The sequence below is a fragment of the Barbatula barbatula genome (genome assembly GCF_947034865.1).
Source record: "Barbatula barbatula genome assembly, chromosome: 15".
NCBI classification, from domain to species: Eukaryota; Metazoa; Chordata; class Actinopteri; order Cypriniformes; family Nemacheilidae; genus Barbatula; species Barbatula barbatula.
The window spans coordinates 16,357,792-16,372,703 of NC_136778.1; the positions used below are offsets into that span (position 1 = coordinate 16,357,792).

Below are 14,912 nucleotides of genomic sequence, written 5' to 3' on the forward strand. Positions count from 1 at the left end.
CTATTTTGCACGCTGTATGTAACAGTTAATACAGTAAACGCAAGTACGACTAGATGACGTCATGAATATGATGATTAGCATGTGAAGAGTTTATTTTGCAAAAAATAACTTGTACACAGGAAGTTCAAAAACAATGTTTTTTGTGCATTCAAATTAAAATCAACGAAACGGCAGTTGGGTTCTTTTGATTTAGTAATAATATAAAATGCAGCTAACTAACACAATAAAAACATGATTTAAAATGTTTTTTTCAACTGAGTTATACGTTTTCCCAAATAAACTCTTCACGGAGTCGATTTGTTTTTTTTATTTATTTAAAGTTGTTTTAAATGTTTTTAAAAGTTTTGTAATATCAATTGTACCGGACCTTGGACGCTTTGAATGTAAACTTTGAGAACCCCGTCATAAAGCATGCCTATCTTTATTTAGTGGCATCCAGTTAACATTGCATTTTTATTTCATTGAATTAATATAATGTTACAATAAAATGGTACACTAGTAAAATGGTTAACCCTTTGTCAGCCGTATCGAAGAATAAAATCCCGGTTCAAGTAAATTTACCACATGAGAAATGTAAGGTCCATTGCATTGTGGCATGCACCCTTAGCACCTTTTAAATAAATGTTGCTGACAGTAGACGCTACATACTGCAGAAAGTCATATGCCACAGACACAGAGTCAGCAAAAGAGCACACAGAAGGCAACCAGATTAAAAACATACAACCAAAAGTTTTTATTAGTTAGTTTTGGCCTGACTGGGACCCAGGAGCACATCTCTCAAAGGTCATAGTGCTTCTCTGGGCCATCAGCCCCTGAGGTCACCGGGTCACACAGGAGAGATATAAAGTGAGTGGGAGCAGGTGATACAGGATGGAACAGAGTGAGACACACACGCACACAAGGAAATTCATTTCTTAAACTCATTACAAAACAGTATCAGTTCTTTGTAATACATCACTACATAGACAAGTGATGCAGTGGAGTTTAGAACAAAAACGGCAGGTAGGATCAGAAGTCCATATGTTAACATCACAGGTGTGTGTACTTGGGTTTGTATGTGTATGATATCATATGCATTGTACAGACACAGACAGTAAAATGACATGTTTATAGCAAGTTGGAGATACAGTGAACTTCACACAAAAAAACAGCATTAACTTGTCCCAGTTCAAACCTTCACCTCCCAAAACTGGTTATACCAATAAAAAAACCTATAAACAAATATATACGCAGTTTATTAAAACAATATGAAAATTATTGAAGAGAGGATGCAGGATGTAGTGTGAAAAATGGTAAACAGAAAAAAATCTGTGTGAAGAACCTGATCAGATTATTGTCCATACACACTTTCTCCCTCCAACAATTTTTTTAACATCACCTGTCATGTTTAATGTATGTTTCAGAGAGAGGAAGCTTCCGCAGAGGAAGAATAGAGCTCTTCAAGTGTCTAGCATTGTAATTTACTTTGGTCCAAGTCCCTGTGGAACAGGTTGAGGACTTGTCAAAATGCATAAATCGCATCACTAAAGTGTATGTGATGTGACGTTTATGAGCATACAGGCACCCTACCTCTTTTGTTGCGTAGTAAAATATTGCTCATTTCTAGAACCTTCTATTACCTCCTGTGTGTGACTGCATGGGTCATTCAGCTAGATGCAGTTTCTCGACCTGTGCCGACATGACGGCTTAGATATGACAAATCGGTTCTTGGGGACAGGTCATCACAGTTTCAATCACAAATTCTTCAGCTTTCCATGGACCATGTAAACGCTTAACCAACGCGACAGACTTTCAAGTAAAAGCATCTCAATCCCAGTCACTTCTACTTTGCTATGGAGACCTAGTCCCGGAATCCAGATCTTCAAAGCTTTACTCACAAACCAAAGTGCTAACACCTGACATTAAAGGCTCAGTACAAATGTATGTAAACAAAAACTACCACAGATTACTTAAACGCCCACAAATAGCATGTTGGCTGTGCTGTGCATGTCATATCAAATCAAATCGTGCCCTAGTCTTTCTTATGAGACACCTTATAAAATAGTGCCATTACAAAAATATTCTTTTAGGAATATGAGCAACAAAAGACACTCAGTTTTTTATTCCTCTCTGTTTCCTAATTGTAACCCTCCTGTCCCATGCCGAAACACAGAAAATGAGGAAAACAAATAGACATGCTGATAATCAAAGTTAACTAAATCTGATCTGATTCTGACTAAAAGCCCTATTCTTGTCTTATGATATATTAATGCCAAGTGTAAAAAACAAAGCAAAGACATTTCCTTCGAACAGTTTGCGGGAAACAAGACTTCGAACCCCAGTGAGACATTCCACACAACGGGGAGCCAAACTTGGAATCACACACAGGTCCATGAAATCCCAAGGAAAAAGATTCAGAAAGGTCATGAAAAAGAACAATTAAGATGGACCCCTCTACATGAACATCCTGAGGCATTCTGGCCCTGCAGATAAAACGCATCTGCAAAACAGTGATGCTATTCATTTGTTCCTCACCCAAAAATGGATATAGAAAGAGCAAACACATACATGCACACAAAATGGGTCGCGTGAGCCAAAAGCAAACAAACATCAAACCTCCCGTCAGCTGTTCTCTCAAAAGCGCAGACAAGAATGGCTCAACAAGAAAGAAAACGTCCACACTGTTCCAAAGTCGTGCCGAGGTGTGACGTTACTTTCAAGACGACGAGACAAAATAATGTAACATGTTAACGTAACAGACTATTAAAATAATCTAGACATGTGCAACTATCTCAGTAATACTGAAATAAAATAAGCAAAACCACATTAAAGCAAAAAGGAAAGAAAACATTAAAAGAAAATCAAAAAACAAAAGTTATCCGCTAACACGCCATGGTTGCTCCCTCTATTTAAAATGGAAAAGCATTGGTGGACTGAAAAAAACATAAATGGGACCAAATACAAGTTTGGAGATGTAAACCTACTTACGGTCGCACCCACTGACATTCACAGCTTTCAAGTGACTTAATAAGTGTGAAGAAAAAGAGTTTTGTTGACGTGTTGTTTGAACGTGGTAAAAACAAGTGAGCATTGCAGTTGAACTTGTTTTGCTCTTGCCTAATATGGTATTATTATCGCGTAATATGGCATTGTCACATCTATAGTACCCGAGAGTGTATATTTTTAACATCTCATGGTTCCCGTGTGACTTCTTTATCTCTTCTTCCTATGCAACTTTTACAATTTTATGTGCCTTGTCATACAATGAGATAAAAAAGGTTACAGAAACTAAGAGTTTACTGAAGTTGTTAAAGAATGCGGATTCGTTTCATCTGGGATTAATCGAAAATCGGAGCCCTCTCTGGTAATAGGCGAGGGACCCTCATTTTCCACAGTTAAAACTGCTTGTGAAGAATCTTGAGTCACGCTCACATAAATCTAATTCAGGTGTGTGAAAAGACAATGGGTGTCGATTGTGTGATTTTGTGTCTGCATGTTAGGGTTGGTCATCCAGAGAAAGAGATTTCCAGGCTGTTGTGGGTGATTCTGGGGTAGGAAGTATCGATCAGATTTGTAAACAATCACATAAAAAAGAATAACAGCAGCAAGCGTTGATAATGTAAAGGTTGGGTAAACAAACTCCAGAAGTCTGTAAAGAGTCCAAGACTGAGGTGCTCATGCATTCAGGAATGTTTTCCTGAGAGTTCCTCACTTTGGACAACGGAGGATGTGTAAATAAAAATCTAAAGGAAATGTGGTCCTTTCAGATTAAATGCCAGTGGAGAAGACAACATTGCTGCTGGGGAAATCCATCTCTTTCACACACACACAAACACACACGCACACACACAAACACAAACAAACGGACACACTCTGCTTGTTAAGGCAGTGGTGCTTGAGAGCTTGCCGTGGGGCTCAGGCTGGGTGATGGCAGTGGAAAAGCTCCAACACACGAAACACTGGAGTCTTTAGCTTTTTTATTCATCTCCGGCCTCTTTGCCCCCTCTCCCCTCAGCTAATCCTCGTATTCCTCTGCTCTCTTCTCATCCAGCCGTTCATCAGCTCCCAATGTTTTTGATTTGTCCTGGTCTCATTCATTCAAAGGACATTAGATTCGCTGGGACCTGTGATAGGCAGAAAGAGAGAGATTTGAACAAAGTTGAAAAAATTTTAATGTTGCATATGTTATACTATAAAGCTGCAGTGCGTCATTTCCGAAACACTATCTGTACTCAACAGTGAAACTGTTTTTACACAGGTTTCTCGATAACTCCCACCCTTTTGTTCACATAGAGAATTATTCCTGCCAGACATTGACACATTGGGCCATTTAAACAGAGAAATGTGAAAAAAACACAAAGCCATGACTGATTGGTCTTTAAACCAACATGGCATATGCGTCTGTTGAAACCATCAGTCTGTGCTGAACTCAATTTGTAGTTAAATACACATTTACAAAAGAGTGTTGGGGTTGAAGGGATAGTTCACCCCAAAATGAAAATTCTGTCATCATTTACACAACCTTTTATCATTACAAACCTGTATATTACTTCTTTCTTTTGCATAAGACAAAAGAAAACCGAACAACGATGGTACGCATTGACTTGCATTGGTTTTGTGTCCATACAATAGAAGTGAAAGGGTACCGCTGTTGCCAAACGGTTACAAACTTTCTTCAAAACATCTGTTGTGTGTGGAAGAAAGAAAGTCATACAGGTTTGAAATGACAACATTTTCATTTTGGGGTGAACTATCCCTTTAAAAAACGTGAAAGTAAGCATCCAGCAAAATAACAAGGGCCTTCTGGGTGGTGCAGTTTTAAGAATTAATTTGTTTTTGGAGCTTCAACAAAGTAAACAAAAATATAAAACATATAATTTTTATAACATTAAATATTTATGCGTGTTGGAAGTCATATACATCTGGCATGGCATGAGAATTTTTTTATTCATTTAAATAACTAAACATTTATTTATGAACCATGATTTTGGAGGTTATTATAAACTGTGAACTTCAAGTCATTATGAAAAAACATTTAATGCAATAGATCCCGCTGAAACCCTCAAGGACTGTCTGCAAATCTTTTCTTTCCTGAATCCGATTTGAAAAGGTGATTTACTTAAACCTGAGGACATCCACATACAATGGCTTCTAAGGAGCAATTATCATCAACAATTTTGCTTTAAAGGTCCAGTCAGTAATATCTAGCGGCAAGGTTGCGAACTGCAACCACCCGCTCACTCTACCCTTCCCTTTCGAAACACTACGACGGCCGTTCATATTGTATTTTCTTTAGTAAGTGAATGCTTTTAGCTAAACATAGACAAACCTCACCTGTTGCCTGTTGCTTTGACATGCTGCACTTAAATGTTTGAACCATAGTAAAGCATTCATTCTGTTCCCTGCCTGGAACTTATACGAGTTTCCTGTAAACACAAAAACAGACAAAGAAGAGATTTTAGAGAAAATACTTTACTATACAGACAGTACCGCCCATGCGGGTAAAGGGGATGTGTTTGGGTGGCTCTATACCGGAGGCACTTCGGTCAAACAGGGTGCAAAACTACATATTCACACAGAAGGCCTATGTTTAGGACGTCTGTTTCGTTCTCTCATACACAATTGAAAGCATGTGCACTGATTTGCACCAGATGAGCAGTACCAGCAGGTGTAAATGTAAATACTGCAATTGTTTTTCCCATGCTACTGCATCAAACCCTTTGGTCAGTGTTGTTCAGACAATTCTGTCAGAATATGAATGTGTGTGTGGATTGGCTGACTCACCGTGCTCAGAGTCTGTCAGCATGAAGACGTCGGGATGCTCCGGGTCATCTGCCATCATGGCCATCAAGCCCACAACAGGAACAGTTTTGCTGGCAGTCGACTTAAACTGTAATGAGACAGACAATGTATAACAATCACATATATTAAATAAATTATTTCATATATTAAATGCAAAAAGGTGTCTGACCATTGGATGACCTATAATGTACATATACAGCACCAGAAGAAAATAAAAGTCCGCTCCAGTTTTGAAGCATGAAAAAGACTGATAAAATGCCAAGACGCATCAAAGTTCTAAAAAGAAACAGGTGTATAAATATAAGTATTGTGTTTTTAAGCGTGAATATTAAAGTTTTTGCTGTATTTAAGATCTGCAAAAATTTTTGCAAAAAGTTTGTCCCGTAAATTTTCTGCAAATAGACGCATTTTTGTATTAAATTTATCTTGAATGTGGGAGAAATGTCGCTTCTGAACAGAATAATCAATACATCACTTTACTGAAATACATAACCTTAAAATAGTAAATAAAAAATTGGAAAAATAAGATTACAAAACTCATTTCTAAGGCTGTGTGTGTCTCCAATCGACACAGGCTTTTCATTAATTCTGTCATTGTGTGAAAGCTAGGCCCATATCATGATGTCATTCATCTCATCATCCAATGACTGCAACCAGCTGGTGTCCTTTAGCATCCAAGACTGTTTTTTCAGACATCAGGCATGCTGTTTGTTAGCATTCTTCATTTTTGATCCGTCCTGGCTCCTAAGTATATACCTCCTTTACTGTGTCACAATTCTGTGACCACCACCCAGGGCTTTCTGTCTGATTGACTCCATTCTGTGGAACTTTCCTGGCATACACAATGCATGCGTCTACTAGATACAGGCCCGCTGGACCATGAGACCACATGCCATACTGACTTCGTTACGTGGTGACGCATCTTGCTGAAGGTAAAAAACAAATATGTTTCCTTCCTCGTAAATGACGAATGTCATCAGTTTATTTGTTATGATGCAAGCTGTATAAGTCCCAGATGGACCACCCTTGGACTGTATAATGTATATCGCACGCTAAAATGCATAAGGCTGGAAATAAATCTACTTATATCAAATCTCATAAACTTGGAGCAGTATTTTTAAAGTCGAATACATATTAGTAAACCAAAAATATACTGTGGATTTTAGAACTACTATGATTTACTAAAAATCCAATACAATATTGATCTTGAATATTGAATGTTGTTGTGCATTGTATTTACTGTGCCTTATTGTCATAGAAAATTCTCAAAGGTTCCTTTTAGGCTAAAACTATTTATCCATTTCTCTTGGAAATTAAAAGACACATGACCCAGACAGGTTTCATGACACCTAACCACGTTCACCACAACCACTACGCTACAAGCTGTACTCATATTTTCCACCAGTTTATTTGTGTTGTCTGTACAAACCCTTGACCTTTGCACAACCATTTAAACAAACTTTTGTTGCATTGAAGTCTATGTTCTCAGAATGTCATCTTTATCCACACATAAACATTTTGAACTGTGACTAGTCATCGTCATGTTGGATGGCCACTTCCTATTAATACGTGTGCTTCTTGGCGACAAAATATAGTCAAGTCTTTAAGTTAAAAGGCAGGTTTAGTTTGCAAGAATGTGTGTGTGAAAGTATCAGAGAAAGTGAGGAAAACTCACATGCTTTCTTTCTGTGGCTTTAAGGGACTTAGCTGTATAGTAGTAAAGATGATTACCACAAAGAGCCACCCAATACTTAGTCCACGCTGCCACCTAGAGAGAATGAATGAGAATCAACATTAGTCTACACACAAACACAAGACACAGTTTGAGGCATCATATAAAAGTTCTAGGTTTCATTTAGGATTATGGTTTGAGTTTGGGCTAGGGTTATAGTGTTCATAACTAGCCAAGTGTAAACACAATAGAACTATATGGAATATCTTCAATTCGATAGATACAGTTATCCTGTGTGTGAGTAAGAGCTCCAACGGTATATAAAGATCAGATATACTGTTGTGGCAGACCAAACATGTGCAGGAGATAAAGGTCTCTCTGCCCCATGTCTAGACTTTAATGCGGTTTCTTTTAATGCTTTGGCACCATTTGAAGATTCTCTGAACAAACCAGCTGGGTTTGATGGAGCTAATAGATAATTGATTGACAGTTAAGAACCTTTAACCTAAACGATTAAAGACTGGGAGAAAAACTGTATACATTTTTTTATGTATCTTTTTTTACTTTTTGATATCTTTTGTTAGTTTTTCTATTCATTAATTTAGTCTCCTAACCATGCACAATAATACAGATAGTCACATTGTTTTTTTGATGAGATGAGATTAACAGCAGAAGAGAACACATGGCGAGCATGAGAGAAAGTAACTTGGAAAGATCAGAGAAGACAGGAGAAAGCAATAAGGCTCCAAGAGTTGGAACAGATATGAAGCTATTAAGGACTCACGTTTAAATACTAGAACACTTGACAGAGCACTACTATGTGGTTGCTGTATTAGTTCGGAGAGCTTTACAAGGGAAAATATTAAATGGAGTTCATATGGGATATAAATGAGGAGTTCAAATGGTTCTTTGCTCTCACCGTTGGCTTCTTGCCCTCCTTGAGGACAGTTTTCCTGCGCAGGACGCCCTGAACTGTGACGGCCCCTGGGTACAGATGCACGGCCAGCTCCTCAGACTCAGCAGAACTGCAAACACACACATACAGAGGATAAATCTACACACTGGGACACGTGAAACGTACACACACTTAAATATTCAGTAAATATATATTTAAACACCACACCCCGTGGTCATGATGTGACAAGAATGGGAGTGTTTGAAAGGCAAAGGGCCAGGGAAGGTGAGAAATTGAGAGAACTGATAAAAAAGGTAGCGTTAAAGCGACACAAAAAATCTGCCATCATTTACTGACCCTCATGTGGTTCCAAACCTGTATGACATCGAACACAACAGGAGATTTATTGCATATAGTAGCATATAAGCATTACTTTGTTTTATTGTATTTCTTCACATGTTCAGCCGACTTTTACACAAGTTTTGCAGAAAATAAAGGGGGGTAAATGATGAGTTCTCGTTGTTTGAGTTTACCATTCCTTTTAAACTGAAGCGATTATATTTACCTATATCGGTTTCAATAATTTTGTGTGAGTTTCTCTGACAGATGTGGGTGTACTTTTACACGATCGTAGCGAATTCTCCATTAGTGAAAACTAACGAAATCTTCAGCAAGAATGAATAAAGCAACTACAGCTAGGTATGGCCATTTTAGACATTTTGTCTTCACAAGATATAAATAATGTGAGTTCTAAATTACTCATGTTTGCGGCATACTATCATGTGCACATACTTAAAAAAAACATCTCAAAATAACACACCAAGCGTGACACACCACGGGTTATTTGACAAGAGAAAGCGTCACGGCCTGCGTTTTCCACACGGTTTTAGACCAAAATTTTAATCGACCCTTTGACTATCTACTTTACTTTTAAGATTCTCTAAAGGTAGATGCTTTGAATGTTTTGTCTTGTCTTGCAGAAGCAAATGCTTAAAAGAAGGACATAATCATTTACAGTAGATGACCTCTGACAAAAACTATATATATAAAACGTGCAAGTTGATACACCAAGCGAGAAATTCGCGCGAAGATCTCATTTGACCTACTGTTTGACGGGTCTGGATGCGTTTAAAACACTCACAGTCGCTTGATGGTTTTCACGTCACTTGCGGGAAATTAACTACATTTATCCCGCGAGTAAAAAAGAGCGTGGAACTCGACAGTAGACTGTAACACTTATATATGGGACACATCCAATTTTTAAACACTGCAGCAAGCGAGAACAGTTTTGTAGTAGAACACATACACGCATCTATTACAAAAATGTGAGCAGAGTGTGTGTTTGGAGAAAAGAAGGCAGAGCACTCAAGTTCATACTCCGGCGGTGGCTTTTGAACATTTCGATTGGCAGCAATGACAAGAAAATACGACTGAAGCTTTGGAAACAACACCACACACACGTGATTCAGAAAAAGCCCACCACCTGATTTCACAGCAGGAAAACACACACCAGCAGTACTGCACACAGCAGTCTGTTCTTTGTAGCTCATGGGGAGTCAGATAGAGATAGACCCTGGCAGGGTTGGAGGGTTGTTGAGTTACCTGCTGGGCCTGAGCGCTCCTCTGCAGGACATGCGGCCCACTCGGTTGACAGGACCCAGAGAGTGATAGAATCGAGTCCTGTTGGGTGTGAGTCATAGTGGGGCAGTGGTCAGTCACAGCCCTCACACACACAAGTACAGGCTGTGCTAGAGATCTGTACCCTGGACTTTTCTGGAATGTTCTAAATACTCTGGCTGGTAGCGTATAAAACAAAACAGCTGATATATACACCTCTGGGTCAAGTGATAAAAACTTTTCTTCCCTAAGATTGCTGATATAACTATAAAGATTTTCTAAATTACAAAATCCAGCTGATGATTTTTTTGAAGGTGGCACATCCGGTCAAATTCAGATTCAGAATCCATCTGTTTTATGAATGTCATTTTAGAACATGGAGGGACAAATAACTCAATCACCCCTGATGAAAAAATACAGCATATGCTGGTGAGGTATGTTTCGAAGCGATGTGGTTTGAGCTGGTCCTTAACTGGTCATGACCTGGTCCCAAGCAGCTAGCTCATCAAAGCAGCTAAGGGCCAGCACAGGACCAGCTTAAACCAGCTACCTTGCTTCAAAACAAAGTACCTAACCAGCATATGCTGTTTTTTTCAACAGTGACATGCACTTAGGGAAGGACTTTTATGTAGACCCTGTTCAGCATGGTAAACTAGCAATGTGATGCAAGCATGTTCTTCTACCCAAATCAATAAAAGCTGTAACAAAAGCTAACATTCTTAAAGTATTTTCCCTTTATAAGAAGTTTATCTCATTAGGAAGAGAGGTAAACCACTAATGAGGGAATTCAGCAGTGTTTTGGGGTAAAGGGAAAGCGTAAGCAACTGAAGAGTGCAAAACAAACTCTTTTGTGCCACATGTTGGACCAAGATCCATTTTTAACACATTTGGACTCATACAATGCAGATTCCTGCTAGAGCTCAAATTAGCCAAAATGCATCATGGGAAACTAAAAGCCTCAAAGCTAGTCAATGCCGTACTTTTTTCATTTTATGCCATACGTGATGTAATAATCCACCAAATTACAACACAAGAAAGAACTTTACAAAACATAACCATGTTAATGCAAATAATGTTGAAGATGACAAACATTCAATATGAAGAAGCATTTGGTGTGCCTGACTCTGTTTTACGTGGGTCAACAGGAACTGGGCAGGGTTACATAAGATTCCAGCATGATCCAAGACGACATGCTGTTTCCATATGTACTCACGTATGTGGTCATGTATGTGCACGTGAAATTGTCCTTGACAGTGTGTGCAAGTGTAAATGTTTCAAAAGACCCACCTCTCAAAAGCAGGCCAAGACATCTCTTCGCTGAGCTCTGACCCTTCACTGCTTCCTGAAAATAAACAACATCACAAAGTAAATCGAAAAGATCTGCCATCCTCGATTTAATCCAAATTAATTTGTCTGTGTCAGTTATACCCAGTGAAATGCCACTCGACAGCGTTGAGCTCTCTGCATGCCCTCGTGTGGGTGTGTGGCTTTCCAGCACACTGTCATCCAGCAGGTGTCTGGATCCAGCATTGGGGAACGTTGCACTTTTAAACTCTGCCGTGCTTGTTTTGTGAATAAAACTGCAGCAGTAGAACAGACTTAGAACGATTAGGGTAGATAATCAAGGCTCAAATTTAGCCCCCTATGTTTGACTTGTCTCAACTTTTAATGTGTAGGACTAGCAAAAGCATGGTAGAAGACTTTGATTTGTAAGCAATAAGCATACAATCTGACTCGAATGTAATGCAGGAATGACAAAAACGTACTTGTAGCCAAGGCTGTGGCACTTTCTGTGTCCATAAGTGATGAGGTTTCGGGGTGATGGTGGGGTGGGCGGGACTTTAGGCAGGGCACCCTCAGCAACATTTCCTCGACGTCCACATAAAGGTGATGCAGAACTTTCTGGACCTGTGCCGCAAAAAAAGATGGATCCGGGGGGGCACAGATTTTGTGACATTATATGAAATTGATCTTTTTATGCAATAAAACATCAGAAAGCAATGATTTTCCAGGATTGTATAACAGAATTGGTTCTGGGTTTAATTAAAATTCTAATTTTAAGATTATATGTTTTATTCTCTGGGCTGCAAAGCGATGCACTCTACACAAAGGGCACAACAAAAAAGTTTGAGAACCACTGATCCAGACAACTCAGAGCAGTAGCGGTTTTGGGCACGGGCGAACCAGGCAGTCGCCCGGGAGGGCACTTTTTCATGTCACATGGGGCGGCAGTAAAAAAACTAAAAAAATATACTCTGGGCCACCGAAGCGGTTGTCTATTATCCATCATTCATTCAGTGTTTGGGGAATTGGCAAATTGGCGTGCAGGGGATCGTTCACCTCTGGGTGACTGGGTCTCTCCCTCTAATGGAATTAGTGGGCTAAAGTCAGTCACACACCACCTCGACTTTCTTTCAAATAACGCACATTTTATTCATAATGTAATGAATAAGAATACAGGCCTATAGTTCCTGCACATGTTCGTTTTTCTGAATTGTGTGAAATGGCTAAGAATTGAATTGGTTTAGTCTTTCTGGGCACGACTCGTTTTGTGACGTCAGTGACAGTGTTAGGGGCGGGGGTTGATGGGAAATCTGTTGATTGTCGAGTGCCAAATAAACAGAGATGGACAGGAAAAGGTCAAAGCCATCAGGTGCACGATTTAGAAAAAAAAGAAAGAAGAAGAGGAGAAAGGAGGTATGCAACTATAATGTTCTCTCTGTGGTATGATTACTGTATCCATGTTGTCATCTGAAGGGATAATGTTAATTGTAGGTTTAATAACTCTTAAGTTTTTTTTGCCTTTTTGCTTTAATGCGTGCTATGCTTATACAACAAATTTGGTTTTAAGTCAACAAACACGAGATCTAATTTCACCATAATATTGTGCTTTGCAACAAAACTGTTACAAGTTCAGTTATTATTATTTATTTCCATCAGTTGGGTTAATGTTAGGCCCTGTTATTAGCAAACAGAATTTTCAAATCTGTAGGTAGTTTCAAAGACAAACATTTTGCTATTTATTTGCTACTTGACACATGTCATGAATATGAAGGAGGTTTTATGCATGTTTATGCCAACTGTCACTAAGTGTCATTCGCGCAATTATGACATTTTTAATGCAAATATTTTTTGTTTGAGGTCTTTGTTGACAACTTTACATAAACCAATACATCATAACCTGTCATAATTGTCATAAAAAACATGACATAGCAGATTAATTATTGAGCATAAGACGCTACTTGGCTTTATGGGTTAACATTTCATTAAACTGTCATGTTGGTTTTGACATTAGCTGTCATGAGGCCATTATAACTATGTTTTTTTCCAGTGGTACAAATAAAATGTCAGTAAAATATCATTAAGTGTTAATACTCTGTCAAATTGTTTTATAACACTGTCATGTATACTTTTCTTGACCTCAACTACAGTTTTCTTGACCTTACAATCTACACTGTAGATTTCATGACAGCCAATGTCAAAACCAACCACACCAACCGTTCAAAGGTGGTCTCGCCCAAGGTGCAATTCAATGTAGAACCGCCACTGACCCAGAGACACACAAAAGGGATATCTGTTTGTAATTTTAATGCAAAAATGGCGTAGTAAAAAGTTACAGTTATATGTCATATTACCAGTTACCCATCAAATACTGTACATAGTTTTGGGTTTAAACAACAGATTTATTACTTGTTGCTTCAACCACAAAGAATGTGGAATATGAGTGTTTCTCACCCGTGAGATCTTCTCTAGAGGCATTGGTGCGAGGTGTGCTGGTAGCTGGTGGCTCAATCTTTAGAGACAACCTGTGCAAATATACGCAAGCTTGAGTATTTATCAAAACGCACTTACACGTAACGTCCTGACATAAACACAGCCGCTGCTTACTTGTAATTGTCATCCTCAACAAACTTCTGTAGCTCCTCAATGTAGCGAACAGAATTTAGATACTTCTGGACATGCGGCAATACTGGGATATCTGTGACCGAGAGAGAAATTAATTCAGAGAGGTTAGTATTACTATTGAGAAGTGTTTCAGAGTTAACAAAAACATTAATGCTGAACAACTCACCGTATTCACAGGATCTCTGAAGATCTGAGATGATTCTCAGAATGTTGTTTATGAGGTTCGAGCGCTGCTCGTTTTCTAGAATGCTGCCAGTGGAGGGATACGCTGAGTCAATGTAGGTCAGGTCAGATAGATATATACCTGTAAAAATATAAAAAGAAGAGTTCAAGGTTAGCAAATATTTGGCTTTCTGTTTTGATGATGATGCGACTTTAGCAGAATCCGCATAAAGCAAACTTTATGTACAGGAGCAACGACACTATGGGAGCAACTATGGGAGTTCAGACAGCGGAGCTCATGTGCCTCAGATACAGTTGTATAATGAAATCGAGTAGGAACGCCAACTTCTTCAATGACAAGCTCTCTACATACTTTTATATATAAAGAATGCAAGAATTTCAAAACAAATAGTTTTTTTAACCATTTTATTAATGACTTGCTGTACCTCTGTAACAAATTTCATTGGTGACATCATTACCAAGCTTTTTTCCATTATATTCCATTCCTCCAGTCAACCTACTGTTTCACTAATAAAAGCATTGTTTTACATTCAATAGCTGTCCCTGTTTAGAAAAAGATTTATTTAAAGATTTTTACGCACACGTCACACCCTGACGGGATTTGCAGGTACAATAACTTAAATACGGACAAAAACGTATAGTAACTTGCTTAAAACACAATCAAAAACACAGTTCTAAATCTCATAGTGGATCCGACAGATATGACAGATATAAGAACATATACAAATCATTTAAGAGGAAAAACATCTTTAAGCAAATCACTACATATTCTGAATGACTCTGGTTTCGTTCTTTCCGTGCAGTTGGAAGGCTTTCTCAGACCCGTCAGGAGACTGCTTATTTCCTACTGAGTAAATA

The 14,912-nt window shown here is 38.6% G+C and overlaps 1 protein-coding gene across 1 annotated transcript in view; it reads right to left on the minus strand.

Moving 5' to 3' along the window:
- Positions 1 to 710: 710 nt before the first annotated feature.
- ralgps2 (Ral GEF with PH domain and SH3 binding motif 2) overlaps positions 711 to 14,912 on the minus strand; it is an 86,799-nt gene continuing 72,597 nt past the window's right edge. Inside the window, exons 10-21 of the mRNA XM_079474000.1 lie at positions 14,038 to 14,175; positions 13,854 to 13,944; positions 13,701 to 13,771; positions 11,732 to 11,873; positions 11,394 to 11,545; positions 11,253 to 11,307; positions 9,951 to 10,028; positions 8,373 to 8,478; positions 7,457 to 7,549; positions 5,764 to 5,869; positions 5,314 to 5,405; positions 711 to 4,103 (exon numbers count right to left, since the gene is read on the minus strand). Coding sequence (XP_079330126.1) covers positions 4,074 to 4,103; positions 5,314 to 5,405; positions 5,764 to 5,869; positions 7,457 to 7,549; positions 8,373 to 8,478; positions 9,951 to 10,028; positions 11,253 to 11,307; positions 11,394 to 11,545; positions 11,732 to 11,873; positions 13,701 to 13,771; positions 13,854 to 13,944; positions 14,038 to 14,175 — 1,154 coding nt within the window. The 3' untranslated portion in view covers positions 711 to 4,073. The remainder of the gene's footprint in view (positions 4,104 to 5,313; positions 5,406 to 5,763; positions 5,870 to 7,456; positions 7,550 to 8,372; positions 8,479 to 9,950; positions 10,029 to 11,252; positions 11,308 to 11,393; positions 11,546 to 11,731; positions 11,874 to 13,700; positions 13,772 to 13,853; positions 13,945 to 14,037; positions 14,176 to 14,912) is intronic.